We start from the raw sequence: 17,454 nt of genomic DNA, 5'->3' as shown, positions 1-17,454 counted from the left end.
TGTCTACAATAAACACCTCCTGGGCTATGAGACTGTAGCCATATTGCCATATTATTACGTCCATAAACTATTTCATTAGCATTTACAATATACTACTATTTATCATATCTATTTGGGACATCATGTGAAAACCACATGTTGAATTTCACTTTTACCCTAATTTAATTAGAAAGCTCAAAATTGAATTGATGGCAACCCCTATTGCTTATGGAAAATGATCAATATACTTAGAATTTTCTCCCCTGCTGTTCTCCCTAAATAGGAGTACATTAGCTGTGAGGTTTCTCACCCGATTGATGCTCGTTGTCTACCTTTCTTATTCATTTAAGAACAATAGCGGTCCAATATGTGACAGAAATTTCAAGAGAAAAAGGAGTGGAAGTGAGAGCAAGAAGTAAATGGCTGCCTAATATGAACAAACCTCATTAAGATTAGATACGTACGTATATCCAGAATATAATGTCTCATGTTTCTATGTGATACTGCACAGCAAAATAAGTTTTCAAGTGACGCAGTAAGACAAGATCACATGTTTCAGAGTGCACCGATGTACACATCCTTGCACCAAAAGAAACTTGATTAGTTTGAGAGGGGCATAGAGGCATGTAAAATTTTATAATAGCGTCAATAAATAATGAACAAGGACTTCATTATCGGAAAAGAGATTACACTGATATTCATTGTAGAGTGAGAATTTACAGGAGTATATATAAGAAAAAATGTGTTGTTTTGAATTCTGGTTCTCTTAAAATCTGATGAGCTGAACTGGGGCAGCAGGAACTCGAATCCACCATTCCTTTATTCGCCGTTTTAGCTTCTCACTATTTGCTTTCCTCAATGGCATCTCCCTAGTGTACGCCTCTAGGAAAACTAAGAACACCAGGTACTTGAGAGGAATCAGGGCCAAAATTGTGGCTGTACCAATCAAAATGAATGCAACCTTGGTTGTTGTCTGAAATGAAAACACTACAAGGTTAAATATATGGCTTTTTTTTTACATAAAATCCTCCTGGATTTTGAAATTTACAGTTTGCCCCTCCAATTCAGTTTCCACGGAGTTAACAGAGATGCAAAACTGACAGTCCTATGTTGCAATTATCAATACTTCATATCAACACGTATGATATTATCATAAATTGGTGCTTACATAATCAAATGATAATTAGTTGACTAGAAATTGAAAATGAGGGGTGAAAGCGTCACATTTAAAATCCTAGGTCTTCTTTTTTAAATTCCGACAAATGTTTAGATTTTTTCCATATTTTGCCACAAAGAAAAGAACTCGTTAAAAGCTAGGGCAGAAAGAAGGAAAACTTATGCATCACACAATACTTATATTATAATGGGTTATTGGCAGATAGATCCCCTGCCAAAGAGAACTTACTACCACCGTGCTTCCAGTGCAGCACATAGACCTCCTGACTGAAAACCCTTTTGCGGCTGTGGCAGCCCGCGGATTTCCTGTGGGTGGTGTGGGGGCCAGGGGGGGGGAGTGTAGGGTTGGGGTGTTCTATTTGTAACAATAGCTTTTCATTTAAGGGTTACTTTCAGGGGTTCTATCTGCAACAATTGAACTACATCAGTATTAAGGACGATTTGGTGATAGTTCAGAGGGTCTATCCTGAATTAGCCCTATTATAATTGAATAATTGAAAAATAGACAGCAGTATAAAAAGAAAAGGGGAAAATGAATTGACAATTTTATCAGACGGTTAGAAATATTGTTCTCCTACCTAAAGTTACCTAAAACTCAATGCTACAGCTTGATATCGGACACGCATATTGATATATTATGCACAGAACTCCTTCAATGTCTAAGTGAGAAAAGTTTTGAACAAAACCAGGTTAAGCCTGAGCAGAATTGTTTTTATGAAACTTAACCCGTTATAGTAGACATGATTATTGTGAGACTTTCTTTATCTTCAAACGGGAATCGATACCACATCACACATAATTACATTCGGACATAAAGATCTAGGAGTGGGGTATTTGAATCAGTGTTGTAAAAAGCGACCGATAGCGGGGCTATAGCGGCGCCTTTCGCGGTCGCGGCCCCTCAGCGCTACGCGGAGGGGTGTCGCGGTCGGGTTTAGCGGGGAAAACCGCTTTGCATTCGAAAAGCGCGTAAAAGCGCTCAAAAGCGGGAAAAAGCGGGAAAATCCGCTAAACCCGCTAAACCCATATTCGATTGTTTTCGCGCTGAACCCGACCCGAACCCAAACCCGACTTGTTAAAACCAGATAAAAGATGATTTTTTCTCTCCCACTCCCGAACCCTAGCCGAAAGCGGATCTTCTCCGTTCCAGCCACGACGATTTTCTCCCACGACGATTGTCTTCCTCAGAGCTCCACAACAACGCAACCCTAATTCCTCAGAGCTCCGTTCCAGCCACTCCCGAACCCCTTTTTTCCTTTCCAGCGTTCCAGCGACTTCCGCTCTCCGAGTCCAGCCAGCGTTTCCAACGACTTCCGCTCCCAGCGACGAGACGACTTCCGAACTCCGAGTCTCCAACAAGCTTCCCTCAAGTCTCCAACAGCTCAAGCTCCCAGCGTCATCTCATCTCTGTTGGCTAGATCTGCAACAGAGGTAAAGGTAAAATAGCTTCCCATTCTTCTCTTTCATTTTAAACCTTCTCAATGTTCTCACTTCTAGTTTTCCTGTCTTCACTTTCATTTTAATTGTTGCTATATGAGACACTTTCAGACTTTCTAGAAAGAAGAGGTTTCATTTTCTGATTTTTCTCTTCTGAATTTGCTCGGATGTCACTGACAAAGTGTGTTATAATTTTTAAATAAGTTGACGATAAACTTGTTCTGTCTGTTTTCTTGATGGGAAGAGGAAGTTTGTTTAGAATATAAATAAGTTCTTAGCTATCTAGTATTTCACCTAAACAGTTATGAGCATGTAAATCCATTTAATTTAATATGATGATGATGATACTAATCAATGATTTTTTTTTATTGTTGAGCATTTTTATATTAGAGACTTGAAAGTTGAAGAAAGACAACTAACAGTCTTTTGGATAAACAGGTACGTTTTTTCATTCTTTAATCCTTATAATTATAGTATGTTGTTAATATTATGTAATTATCGCACATCTATTTCATGTATAGGCATCATGTATGCATTTATAGGATTTTTAGATTTTTATATGATTTTTCTTATTATTTAGAATATTTAAATATATTAATATTTGACCGCTATTTGACTGTGCGCTATTTGCCGCTATTTTGCCGCAATAGCCCGCAATAGCCTAAGCGGTACCTCGCCGCGACGCGACGCGATCCGCTATCAACAACCTTGATTTGAATCATCTAAAAGGAACTGGGAGTATTTGAATCCCTACTTTGGCGATCCATAGGCGTCTCTTTATGTTCTAATCTACATAATATATGGATGAGCTTTTTGCACTTTCACAGTAATAATAAATAATAATAACAATAGTAGCTTGAGAATTTTATGCAACAAAAATCAGCAGACAATAGTACGTTAGATACACCTATATAATTTTCACATGTTATATTCGCAAAGAATTCAAAAAACTGGTGTGTAAAACTGGTGTGTCAATTTAAGTGACTGACAGCGAAGAATCAAACCTTTGGAAATGCGGCAAATAGAAGAGCTCTGATCTTGAGAAGAGTAATACATCCTGCTTGGACACTTGTTTCTAACTGAGAGATGGTTTCTTGCAAAGCCAAAAGCAGCTCGACAGGGTTTCTATTAGGGGGCAGCGTGATTTGGAAGGCTTCAATCTGCTTTCCTTTGCTGAAAATCTTGTGCCAGAGCATGATAAGTGCAAATGACAAGAAAGTTGAAGGTAAGAGGTATCCGATCCAACCCCTATATCATAACAATAATAAAGTTACTTAATACTAATAAAGTTAAAACCAAGTGTTAAGTTACATACATAAGAAAGACTTAATAAAGATTGAAAGAACACCAGTTAGGTATAAAAAGGTTTCATAGTAGCATAATGGTAAAATTTAGAAGTGACATGTACAGGAATGCACCAATTGGGAGAGGGGATGAGTATAGTAAAGAGATTTAGGGAAGAATCATAGGAATTCAAAGTAAAATGCATGAAATGCAGCAACAACAAAATGATTTGTATTCTGAAAAATTGACCAGTATGTAGGGGAATGGAACGGACATGGCATTTAACAAATTCCTATCCTTCAACTAATCAGGTCCATATATACACACATGAGATACTTCTTCTAGCACCATTCAAAGGTTGGAGAAGTCAAGCTGTAGAGGCATGGCAGGATAAAGATTTAGCATTCACAGCTTTTCTATTGATTGGTAATTATATGCAAGAAAGGGCAACAAGATGGAAAATAAATGTTATGTTCATTCATACTCTAAATAACATCTTGAACTTAAATTTACTAAGACCAACAATATTACCTGTAAATGACATAAAAGATAAAAAGCAAAAACATAGTCGATTTTAATGGATCTTCCCACCCTGCTAGGAAATTGAGTCTTTTGCCTGATTCAAACAATGGAAAAAGTAATTCCTGCAAAAAGAGTACAAAACACAGTTATAATGCTTCTCCACTCTCTGAACTTATTGGCATTTAAAACATACAAGGTTATCATACTTTTTTTTTCTTTCAAAAACTCTTCTCAAATTAAGAGAACAGATACTTGTCAGATGTGTAATCTTTTATGTCAATTCAAGGGTTCAGCTGGTGTAAACTTAAAAACTGAAGTTTTCGACATCATGTTTAAACTTCTATAAGTATATAGCACTTTAAGAAAAAGAAACAGGTGGGATACTTGTACAAAAGAGAGCTTTTTACATGGGTAGAGAGAGAGAGAGAGAGAGAGAGAGAGAGAGGCTAAGAGTAGGCCCCCAGTTCAAATTATTAGATATATTTTAAGGTGTGAACCCCTGAAAATCTCCATTTAAAAGGGAGGAAATTCCTCTCCTTTTGCATCCCACTATCCTGAACTTGTAATTCCAAATTGCAGCTAAGTCCTGCCGCCAACTAGTTGGTGCTATACATTAGTTTTAACAGTTGCAGCATGACTGATGTATATACTTAAGTATCTAGAAAAGAATTGATGTTCTGTATACTTGATTGACAATTCTAAACACGACTCCATTTTCCATATGAAAGATAGATATGTGCATGCACCACAATTATTTGCACATTTTGTCAGCAAATAATTACTTGCCAGTCATATATATTGGGACTGTTATATGTGTAATAAACTAGTTCCGTAAAGCTGCAATATGACTTAGTTCCCATGCATGTGTACAGGAATTTTACAAAGTTGTAGACGACAAGGATGGAATTTTCCACCTTTCACAGAATATAAGCATTACTGAATGATATAAGTATCAGAAGACTGATTTTGACACCCATAAGGATTGTGTTATCTATATCATCTGCATCTCTTCCAACCCTTTTGAGCAGCACTGGATTTAAAAGAAACTGAAAATGCCAACAGAAACATACCCTTATTACAGCAAGGTTTGTCTCAATATCTTCTACTTTGACCTGATCCAGTGTTGCCCGTGCTGCCTCAGCCTTACAAGAGTAACCAAGTGATTCTTGAACAGCCTTTTGGAGTGGACATATTTCACCAACATGAGCATCTGCAACTAGAAGCTCTGCTTCTTTAGACCAGTTTTCTCCCTCCAGTGAATGAAAACCCATTTTAGCAAGAGCATAAAATGAAACTGGAAAAGAATCACTCCTTTGCACTTCATTAGGTGAATAGTTAGCTGAAGCATCGATGTTGATTTTGGTGCATAAAAGCTCCAACTGATGATATAAAGCCTCTAAAATCTTGTCTCCTTTTGGGAGTTTTTCAGCTAAGTTAAATGCAAGTGTGGTCTTAAAGTGGGAAGGAACAACATGGAAGGCCTCTTTAAGAGCACGACAACGAAAGATGCCTAAAGAAGCCCTTGAAAGAGCTTCTGCCATCTGAATCTGACTAAGATTGAACTTTCTGATGAATCTATGAACGTGAAAAACTTCCCGAGTGATTGCAAACCAGTAGTCTCTGCGTGAATGGCCTATAAGCTGAGGAAACTCCAAAAAAATGGGGTCTGCTCTGTAAGAAAAAAATGCAGTAAGATAGACTTACCTGTCCAACAGAATGATAATTTGATGCTATACTTGGTAATACATAGAAATAAACTCCGGAAAATGTACACTTACAGAGAGTTCGATTTATACATCACAGCCTTATCAAAGAGACGAGCACCCCATGGTCCAGTCATTTCACGCTTTATCACTTGCCTCAAATCTGTTGCCAAATCATATCTGATGGCTTTATTATATGAAACAACCCCTAGCGGCTCGAAGTAAAGAGCGTGGTTAGTAAGAATCAACTTTCCTGCCATAAATAAACTTCGTCTTAGACTGCTGGCACGGAAAATACTTCATTAGCATTAAGCAAATTACCATAGGAGAGATGCTTAACCAGGCCATGTGGATATTCCAATATGTTGCAAAATAGGTTTAGTGGGCATGAAACCGTCAACATCTAAGATGATTTCTCCTTCTGCAAGGCGAAGATTTGAATTGAGTCGTGATCTTGTTGTACTTTTAACAGACTTCAGAGTTCTACAACAAGAAACAGACAAGAGAGGAGCAATATCAAAGTCATCATCTACAAAAAAGTTACCCTAATATGTTGATAGTGGCATGTTAAATAAAATATTTTTCAACAAAGATGAGTACAATTTACGTTCCTTCTATAAATTCTGAGAAAATTATCAACAAAAATAAGAAGAACTACTCACACAAAGGAATTTACTTGTCATATGAATTATATATGAACTATCATCTACATATATAATTTGTTACTTAGCTTGGGTAGCTTTGAGCATATGAATAATTAGGCCTGGATGAACTAAATAGAGTTTTACTTATAGAAGTCCCTGTGACTCAGGGACCCCCTTTATTGCCCTAAACTGCTTGTTGTCAGTGCAAACAATGTGGATACAGAAAGATATTGAAATAACCATACTCATATCTATGTTTCAAGTATCGAACACAATATGGATGGAGAATATTATTTGGTATACAATATGGATGGAGAATATTATTTGGTATACAATATTGATGGAGAATATTATTTGGTATACTTGGAAATGAATATATCCTTAGAAAAATAAAATGAATAAATATGTCAAATCTTAGCCTACACGGCTAAAGCTTGAAGTGAATGCCGGATTATGATTCACAAGAGTAATCATTCAAATACAAAACCTATTTACATGGAAAATAACAGCATCTCCTTAAACTAAGAAGAAGAAATAATAATAATATGATGTTTTTTACATAACACCTATTATCTTCCTTTAGTGGCTGGAACAGAAAAAGCCTCTTTGCCCTGGAAGAGGCGTGAATCCTGCTAATCAGTGATATAATTTATTTCTATTAAATTTAAACATCAATATGCATGGGCAGATATCCATGTCTTTCGTTGATATTAATACATTATAGACATATATACAGAACAGACATTTTATGCATGATAGGCGCATGCACCCATTTGACAACAGTAATATAGTATATAAAACATAATGGATATCAGTATCCACATTCAAAATGTTAGAAGGGTTTATGCAGATATTATAAAGCATCTCCATATCGAGATCAATAAGTAACCAGCATATGTAATTTATGTCCTCTCTATTCAGATGCGAGCCAAAAGAATGCATCTAAGGATGACAAAACCAGCATTTGCTTTATTAAATATGGTCCCTTACACAGCAAAAGCTTCAAAAATCACCCTCTTTGCTGCAGCTAGATAAAAAACAGTATGGATACAACAACAAATGCCTCAATTTGGGCAATGTAGGCACAGCAGCAGGCCATCAAGTAGCATTTATCATCTTCCACATAATCTGACTGATGTGATAATAATCCACAAGTGGATTTACAGTGGCTCTAGATACAGCTAGATAGAGCTGGAATAGACCTTTGGTTGCCAGCAATGTCTTATATGAAACACAATTTACAAAATAGCTACAGTGTGTGATATGCACCTATTCAAACACTGTAAGTGAAGAAGTCTAAATATGAGGAAGCACTGTGGCTGAGGTATGAAAATCATCTCCTTAGTGCACTGGCTCAAGGGGTGTTTTGCTGCTGTTGTTGGGCAATCTGTGTTTCTCCCCCCTTTTGAGGATTTTCTTTTTTTTTGGGGGGTGGGGGGGTGGGGGTGGGAGCATATGCTTGGTGTTGGATTTGGCTGTGGAGGCACTACAATCAAAGAAAAAACACAGTGCCATATCTTTGTTCTGATTGCTTACTTAGATTTAATCCCCATAAAAAATCGTCCAAAAGCATAATGTCATTTTTCTGTAGTTTTTAAACTACTACTATTTTCTGCAATTAGTTATAGCTCTAACCATTTTCGCATAGTAAACATGAATCGAAAATTAATCACTGGTCATATTCTCAAACACTTCATAATGGGAGGTATAAGGGAATCATGAAAAAGTAATTGATTAGGACTCAATTATGTTCGTTTAACTAGATATGCCAACTCTAGGTCTCTAATTCATCGGAAAAGATAAATTGAAAGCAACAAATATCAGATATGTATCATGAGCACTTATTTCAGAAGTAAAAGATTTTGTCTTCCCTGTTTCCACTTTTTTGTATGACTCATGCCTTTGTTTTTGCTTAACGTATATACAGTTTTGTAGACAGCAGTTAGGAAAGAGGAATAACTGATGACCTCTGAAAGTTAGATTAATTTTTGGCTATCGTGATCCTTAGCACTTTCGAGCAGCATATAGCCGCTCAACACTACTCATATTAGCCAGAGCTCTCAAACAGTACAAGCACATAGTTACTAGCATGAGCGTTAAGCATTTTCCCCTGTAACTTGCCAATAAATAAAATGAAATATTGCCCCTCTTCTTAGTTCATCCAATTTTAATTAACTATCAAAGAACACACACAAAGCACGCACATATATATGTTACACCCACCTATAAAGCACCATGTTTTGAGTGTCGATATTAACAATCAACACTATTCATTATGATCTGTGTCCAAAACTCCATGGAGATAAAAAATATCACATAGATAAGATATTTCTAGTTTACACATCTAGTGGCCTAGAAATGAATGGTCTGTAATGGTCTAAAATGCCCGCTATTTTAAGTTGTTTGAATTATAGGATAGAAAATCTCAAGAAACATGATACTTGATCTACACTCATTTGCTAACATGTAGATCATAATGAACGGTGTGATCATTAATATTGATGCTCAACATGAGCTTTTACAGGTGGGTGTAACTAAGTTAGTTACCACCTAAGTATATTGTAACCTTACCCATACACACACACATACATACATATGTGTGTGTATACATATACATACATACATTTATATTTATATGTGTATATGTCTATGTGTGTGTCTATATATGTATGTATGTATATATATATATAAAGAATAATGGGTATGCTTGGTACCAAGACACAAATTGATCCTCATTTAAAATTGGTACCCAATTGATTAGCCCACCTATTAAATCACCCATTAAATGAGTGAAGGTGGTCACGCCACTGCCAAGCACCAAATTCTCCCCCCGCCCCCCAAATCACACACGCCACCGCGCGTCTACACACCAGCGCCCAAACGTGCACGCGCAAGCGCTCAGGCACGCGTGCGCGCCCACACCAACACACACACACACATACACACATACACAACACACACACCACACACACACATATATATATAATATATATATATATATATATATATATATATATATATATATATTGTATATGATGAACCTAAGAGCTAGGGGTGGAAACAAATCAAATCAAATTGAATATAATTATTAGAATTTGAATCAAGCAAATTTGAATTTGAATCTGAGTCAAAGACGGAAGAAGTGTTCAAATTCGATTCGATTAATTATCTGAGTATTCACTATATATTCGTGAATATTTTTGTAGCAAACTTGGTTAAGTCTTGTGAATCTTGAATAAAGGTCATGAGTTCGAATCATATATTTTACATTCTATGCTAACTTTTGTTTTTGACATTTTAGTTAACTATTATTATGTACCTATAAAATTTATTATATTTAAAATTTATTATATTTATAGTTTAATAAATTATTAATTTATATATTTATGAATAGTAATATTTATAAAGTTATATAAACAGAAACATAAAATATATAATATAGTAATGCAAAAGCAGAAGAACATCGTAATTCTTCTGTAGATTTAGTCATTTAACATCTAGTTATCCATCATGGCAAAGTTATTTTAGCAGTTTACATAAACGAATGTTTAATAGTTAAACGAATAAAATACATTTGGTTAGTTTCTGTTTGTTTATGAACCAAGCTACCAAATACTAAAATCTATTGGTTTACTGATGAACTATCAAATCGATTATAACCAAATATTTGGACGAATAATACACAAATTATTTGTTAATTATTTGGTTCGGTTCTATCCCTACTCAAGGCACAAGGTCTCCAGGGATGTGCGAAAAAAGTATTGTAATATATCAGAATTAAGAAGCTCTACGTTCTAAGAACCCAACTATGTACTTCCAAGAACTAAATAAAAGTCGAAGATAATTTTAGACTAACTGGATTACGGACTATTTTGAACTGAAAAGATAAGTTTTCTTTCAATTGAATGAATGCCATTTTGGACTAAACAATCTGAAGTTTTATTTTACACAGGAACATCACTTCTCCACTTCTCTTCCAATGGGAACATCTTAACCTTTACTTACAAACCATTAAACCATAAATCATTGCAAAGTTAAGATTTTACAGCAACCATAAAAAACTCTTTAAATCGCTTTCAAGTTCTGATACAAACGATGTACGATAAAAGGCCTCTGAACTGCTTTAGATGCAATCAGAAAGCAGGTGGATTGGTAGGGAGATAATTACAGATTTGGTAAAAGTCTGAGAATCATCACACTATAGACAGGTGCTGAAAAAGTTTTGGTTCATCTCATGGATTAATGAAATTTTAATATTTGGCAATTAACAACCTTTAAACTCTACAAGATAGTTATTCCTATAACAAGTCTCAAGATGAATAAGTTAGTTTATAAGTCTAAACTAAACATTTTTATTGCTTTTCCTCAAGAGAGACGCATTCCTCACAGATGACTAGTGAAGCAACAGAAGCAAACAGTTTTTTGAGAAAAAAAGAAGCCACAATATTTAGAGAAAAATGGAAACCACACTTCAAGGATCTATATTTAGCTGACTGGAACTATAATTAACTTAAAAAAATCTCAAACATTTAGAGAACAAATGAAAAAAGGTAAAAGTTTTTACTGGAAATTCATCACTGATAGCTCACATACTCATTTAGGCTTTTGAGGTACTTGTCGTAAATAAGAAAATGAAGTCTGCCACCTGAACAGCATGTCAGCGCATCAAACAGGTTATGGACAGTGATTGGATCAGCAATGGCAGGGCATGCCGGAGCTATTCGAGCAAAAGCTTCCAATCCAACTGTCTTCTTGTTATCAACCTGATGAGAGAGAAGAACATATTTGATAATAGTTAGCTTATATGTCAATCATACCAAACCAAAAGAATCTGTGATTTTAATTATGCATGTTCAAAGAAGAAGAAAAGACACAGGTCATAAATGAACAACGAACCTGAATAGCCATGTTTGTAGAACTGATGTAGTATAATGATCCATCATCCTCGTAAGCTTCCTGATGTTTACAGCTAGAAGTCTCCTATTAAACAAATGGTTCCAACATTGTAGTCAAACACAATTAAGAGTTTTTAAAGTTATAAAACATAGTGAACATACATAGAAGGGAGCACAAAATGGGAAATAGAGAAGGATATAATAGCAATGTATGTGCAGCCATCAAAATACCTAGTAAACAATGATAAAAAGCTGAACCTGGAAGAAGAGTAATTGCAATGCATGCGTAGCCATCAAAGTACATAGTAAACAATGGTAAAAGTTGAACCAGGAAGAAAGAGGAGTTATAGTTAAGAAATAAGAACTGGTTAAAGATATGTCCACGCATCAGAAAACCTATTAAGCAATGACTAAATTTTAACCATAGAGGAAACGATATTGCAAGGTGTGTGCAGCCATCAGCACTTCTGGTCATCAACAAGGATTGTTTGGCAACATAGGAAATAAAACACTATCTGATGATTTAAGCCTAAAGGATAAACAAGAACTATCTGCAAATATGCAATTAAAACAAGTGCAGGTGCCTCACATTCAACATAGATTCACTCTCTGGATCGGGGGCTTCCCATGCGAGCATCATATCATATGTTAATAGGCGAAACTTCTTGTCAGCAAGACAGTCCGGAGTTTTACTTGTTGCATGAAGAGCTCTAAAGCAGCAATACTCTAAAAGATTCCTAGCATATGTCGAATACCACCTTACATGGCTAGAAAACTTAGTCCTGAAAGATTGTTGGAGCTCTTCAATTGACAGGAAAAGAAGCCTGAAATTGCATGGACGAAGTAAAATTTGTCATTGTTCAGATGTTAAAAGACCTAACAAAACTGAATAAAATCACACTGGATATCTCAACTTAGCACTACGCCCATTTGTTTCTTTTTTGCCAAACTAATGGTCTTGTGCTCATGGTTAGAAATATCAGTGAACATCAACATATATATACCATGGATTGTTTCATCGAAATTTGTCCAATACCACAAAATTGGCTACACGTCTACTATAAGTTGATATGGCAATAGCATAGAAGAGGAATTATGAGTATTGAGGTATCAAAAGCTGATTGATAGTGTTACAGCAGGAAAAAGAAGAATCAATGAAAAGAAAGCTTGTGATTAAATTCACTGATGCCAAGTCCCAGTATTCTGCCCCGAAATTGCAAACTTTCAAAACACCCAATACTGGTAAAAATAAAAGCGAATCAAAATATCTATGGTAGTCATAAATTTCAGTTTGGATATTTTTACTTTTTTTAATAGCATTCATTAGAATAAATACTGCATGGAACAGGACAAATAAAAGGAAATAGATAGAATAAATACCCTGCACAACGAGCAATGACGGAATCTGCAATGGAAGATAGCTGAAGGTTAGGATCTGAGACAGGAGCAATTACTGGAGAGATGGGAGCAATTTCTTGAGAGATGGAAGCAACTTCTTGAGGGCTGGAATTTTGATCAGGAGTGGTTGCGTCTCCTGAGGGTTTCCTGTTGTGCCCGAAGAAGAAGTTATCAAAGAACAAATCAACTCCATTTTTGTCAGTTGCCTCTTTTATTTGAGAATTTTCGCTGGAGAGTGATTGAAGAGAAGAACTGTCACTTTTGCACATCGTGTCAGAACTGTTTCAAGAAAGCAAGAAGAAAGTGCAAAGATACAAGAAAAAGGTTCTTCATTGAAAATTTTCGGGTGGAATTGCACAATAAACTTCTGCAGTTAGCAAAAATGTTTTCTATATTTGTTAGGGCCTAGTAATACTGATTTAATCTTTTAATAGAAACCTAATAACTTCCTGCAATGTAATTTTCCAAATAAATTTATTCTATCTGCTTCTTTATGATAATATCTATTCCTAGGTCAGGTGCGTAGAGGAAACATGATACTTCTAGCATCACCCAGACCCGAAGAACCCTCTTTGCTGGGAGCATAAAAACCCACTATTCTCACCTTTAGCTTGAGATGTTGGCTTAGAATATATACATTTAGAATGCAAATCCAATAGCTACTACGAACACAAGAAAACTTTTGTTGTAACGATACATGGTGCGCAGAACAACCAAATGGAACACTAGCTTGTCACACCAGATATAATCTAGTAAGCATATACAGCATGATGCAAACAGGGCAACACAAGAAATTCCTAAAATGGTAGGATTGGGCACAACAATTTAAGTAAACATAACAGTGTCTGTTTTTCTATAGTAATACACGACTCCTGATGATTGGGATTTACTAGAACTATAAAAAGTAAGTAAAACCATAGTGATTTTATCCTTAATCTGATCATATAATTAAATCAAAAATAATTACATAGAAGTATCACAGCCTTCCTACCTTTCATACAAAAGTGCAAAAGGTACAACGGCCACTATGAAATTTCTTTCTGAACTTTTTCGGAAGAGTCGTGGTAATTTACTGTAAATTATAAAGTTCATGAAATTATTGAAAAAACAATTATAGTTTGCTGTAATTTTATGGGATTTAGTTAAAGAAATCTGAAAGTACAATTGAATGAGGGCCTGATACAAGCTTGTAATTCCAATCGCATACTTTGAGGGTATCTGTCTCTGTACAGGAAGGATATTAGGCATGCGCTGCCACCTCATTTAGAAAAATGAGATGTCAAGAGATACATGTGGTGAGATCCATCAGCCATGACAAGACAAGAAAGATGGGCCTTACCACTAGTGTATCAATCTGCAGCTCATTAGCAAAATAAGCCCCCACATCTAATACCATTTTAATACGCACACATACACTAGCGTGCACAAGCACACATGATACTGAATATAAGCTACCGACTAATTTCTTAATGGGATGTCAAGAGATAGGAATGGTGCTATCCACGTACTCCTATATGACTACCACTATTGGCCCATCACCACCAGTTTATCGGCCACATCATACCCTTTTTCCATATTTATAAAGAAAGATAGAGAGTAATGATATTATGAGCTGGTGAGCTCAAATCTTATTATGAACTAGCCCGATCAACCATTCAAATCCATAATCGAATCATTCAATATCTTCGAAATATCACCAAACCTATACATAAATAAATCTAGATAAATTAGTCTTCTAAAATATGAATCAAACTTGTTTGATTTGTTACTTTTACCGACGGCTTAAGAGCAGCCCATTTTGGCTACTTGACACCCCAAAGTTTCGCCCATTTTTATTTTGCCAATTTGACACCCCCAAAGCTTTCAAATTGGCCTTACTTTGACAACTTGATACCCCAAACTCCTAACTTCACCCCCCCCCCCCCCCCCCCCCAAAAAAAAAAAAAAGATATTGGTAAGAATTTTCCTTTTTCAAATTCACTTTTCTACATTAATATTCTTGTAAACAAAATTAACGCCAGCTTTTGTGCACATTGGGTATCAAAATTATCGAAACAAAACTTTGGGATTATAAAGACAAAATTAGGTGAAACTTTGGGGTATCAAAGTGCAAATAAGCCTTGATGTAATGATTTGAAACATCTACACTATACGATTTCGTCATACGCATAGAAGATCAAACAAAGAAAAGAGATCGAGTTTCAATACCTTAAGCAGTGAACAGCGGCCGAATCGGCGACGGAGGAGAGATTAGGGTTGGAACCGGGAGCGATCTCGTCGCCGGCCATGGATTCCGATGGTTTGTTTAGCTCTGCGATCGCCAAAGGAGGATGAAGCAATCAAGGGACGAACCCATCGCATTTGTTTGTTTGGTTTATTTTTGGGGAAATTGTTGGTCGAGGAGAAAATTCCGCGGGTTTCGGAGATCGTGGGGGAATTGGGTTGGAAGAGGAAAGAGAAGGGAAAAGTGGCGGAAAATGGGACGCGAGGACTTGGATTCTGAGCTGAATCTGCGGTGGATCCCACAGAGTGTATCGGAGTTGGGTCCCCTCTAGTAATTTCAGTTGTTTCACCTCTGGGGTTGTTTGGTTGGTTTCCCAAAAGACGAAATTTTCACTGTAGACTCACTCTCAGTTTTAATCCCTAAAACCGATCCACTTTAAATTTATTTATGAGAATCGACCCACTTTGAGTTAATTACGGTAATAATTAGTCGGGTTGTCAATCCCAACTAATTAGTAGCCTAATTACAAGCGGGGTCAGGGAGTATTGAGGTTTGCAACTGCTAATTAGGCTACTAATTAGTCGGGATTGGCAACCCCGACTAATTAGTACCGTAATTAACTCAAAGTGGGTCGATTCTCATAAATAACTTTAAAGTGGGTCGGTTTTAGGGATTAAATATGAGAATGGGTCTACAGTGAAAATTTCTCCTTTCCTAAAAATCAAGAAAAAAAAGGATACATAGAAATTAATTATTTTTATCTATTTCCATTCCTAAAACTCACCACAATATCTAATAAAATATCATTTTAATCTCACAACTTATCTTTTATTATCTCCTAAAAATAAACCAAACACAAAAAATAGGTCACATCATCCAACTCATCTCATCTCATCTTTAAAAATCACACACATCATCCAATAATATGGTGACAACTCATCTCATCTCATTAACATTTCATTTCCACCCATTTCCTCAAAAAAACTAAGGAAATTAATTTCCTTAAGTGTGAGTCACATTATCCAATAATGTAACGACAACTCATCTCATCTCATCTATTTTCTTATTTTTAAGAATGAACCAAACACAAGAAAAGAACCTATTACAGGAAATATGTTTCTTATAATTCATTTCCTTTTTTTTTAGCTAATAACCAAACAACCTCAAAATAAGTTTTCTTCAAAAATCACTCACATCATCCAATAATAATGTGACAACTCATCTCATCTCATATCTCATTCTTTGAATACCTTATTTTTTTAGCCAACCAAACAATCTCAAAACAATTTTTCTTAGAAATAGGTTTCCTATTCTTTGATTTTCCTCTTTTTTTAGGCAAACAAACAGACCCTTAGAGGTGTTTGTCAGTTTGAAAATAAATTGAAAATATGCTATTTACCTTTTCTTTACAAATGATTTTGGAGAAATTTTGAAAACTACCGACGCTACTCCTCTTGGGACCACCTCGTCTCTCACCACATACTCCTCTCGGTGTACAAGTGTGATAAAACGTATAACTCATAATTAAGCACAATACAAATAAATTGTTCTCTACAATAGGTGAGAACACAATTTAAGCTCACTCTCAAGGTTACACTCACCACAACCCCAAATTATACAATATGTGAAAATAGTTAAGCTCAATGGTTGTATGTGCAAGCAATGAGAAAAATCAAATATAAACTCAATTAAATCTAGCAAATATGAATATAAAAATTGAAGCATAAACAAGCTAGAGATTTGAGTTTAGAAACACTTCTCTAATCACAAGAGAGAAGGATAGGAAGATTGAAAGCCCAAACTGGAATTGATCTCCTCTTCTTGTGAAACAATCTTCACAAAACTAATTTTGTAAACAAACACTTAAAACAAACTAAAACTCTTTTTAAACTTGTTTTAAAACTTCTCTTCTTAGTTCAGAAGTGAAATGGTATAGGTATATATAGGATGAAGAAACAAAGCTCAAACCCCAAGTGAAATCCAGTAAAATGACAAAAAAAAATAGAAACTGGAAAAATAGTCGTTACATGCCATCAGTCGACTGATGGGTTTCATCAGTCGACTGATGAGCTGACCGTTGTAGGTATTTTTTAGCTCATCAGTCGACTGATGGATCATCAGTCGACCAAAACAAAACAGAAACTTTTTGGTAACTGCAGGCACTTTCATCAGTCGACTGATCGATCGACTGA

General features: G+C 35.7%; 1 protein-coding gene across 1 annotated transcript; it reads right to left on the bottom strand.

Annotated features, from left to right (window-relative positions):
- Window positions 629–15,513, bottom strand: LOC109848742. Its single transcript, XM_020418391.1, has 11 exons — window positions 15,247–15,513; window positions 13,021–13,317; window positions 12,230–12,464; window positions 11,642–11,725; window positions 11,339–11,508; window positions 6,442–6,584; window positions 6,177–6,354; window positions 5,469–6,069; window positions 4,408–4,520; window positions 3,597–3,840; window positions 629–952 (listed from the first exon to the last, which is right to left on the bottom strand). Exons 1-11 carry the CDS (start codon window positions 15,324–15,326, stop codon window positions 746–748), a joined length of 2,352 nt encoding a protein of 783 aa, XP_020273980.1. The 5' UTR covers window positions 15,327–15,513; the 3' UTR covers window positions 629–745.

Source organism: Asparagus officinalis, chromosome 7, assembly GCF_001876935.1.
Source record: "Asparagus officinalis chromosome 7, Aspof.V1, whole genome shotgun sequence".
NCBI classification, from domain to species: domain Eukaryota; kingdom Viridiplantae; phylum Streptophyta; class Magnoliopsida; order Asparagales; family Asparagaceae; genus Asparagus; species Asparagus officinalis.
Note: the sequence above shows the minus strand (reverse complement) of the source record. Positions and strands in the feature narration are given on the sequence as shown.

Bases quoted from the DNA above. Each gene is read 5' to 3' on its own strand.
- LOC109848742 (XM_020418391.1), bottom strand. From the start codon at position 15,326: ATGGCCGGCGACGAGATCGCTCCCGGTTCCAACCCTAATCTCTCCTCC. The intron at 11,509-11,641 runs GTTCGTTGTTCA...CTCTCTCATCAG, and splicing joins CTACAAACATGGCTATTCAG to GTTGATAACAAGAAGACAGT. The intron at 6,355-6,441 runs GTTAAGCATCTC...TATTTATGGCAG, and splicing joins TGGAATATCCACATGGCCTG to GAAAGTTGATTCTTACTAAC.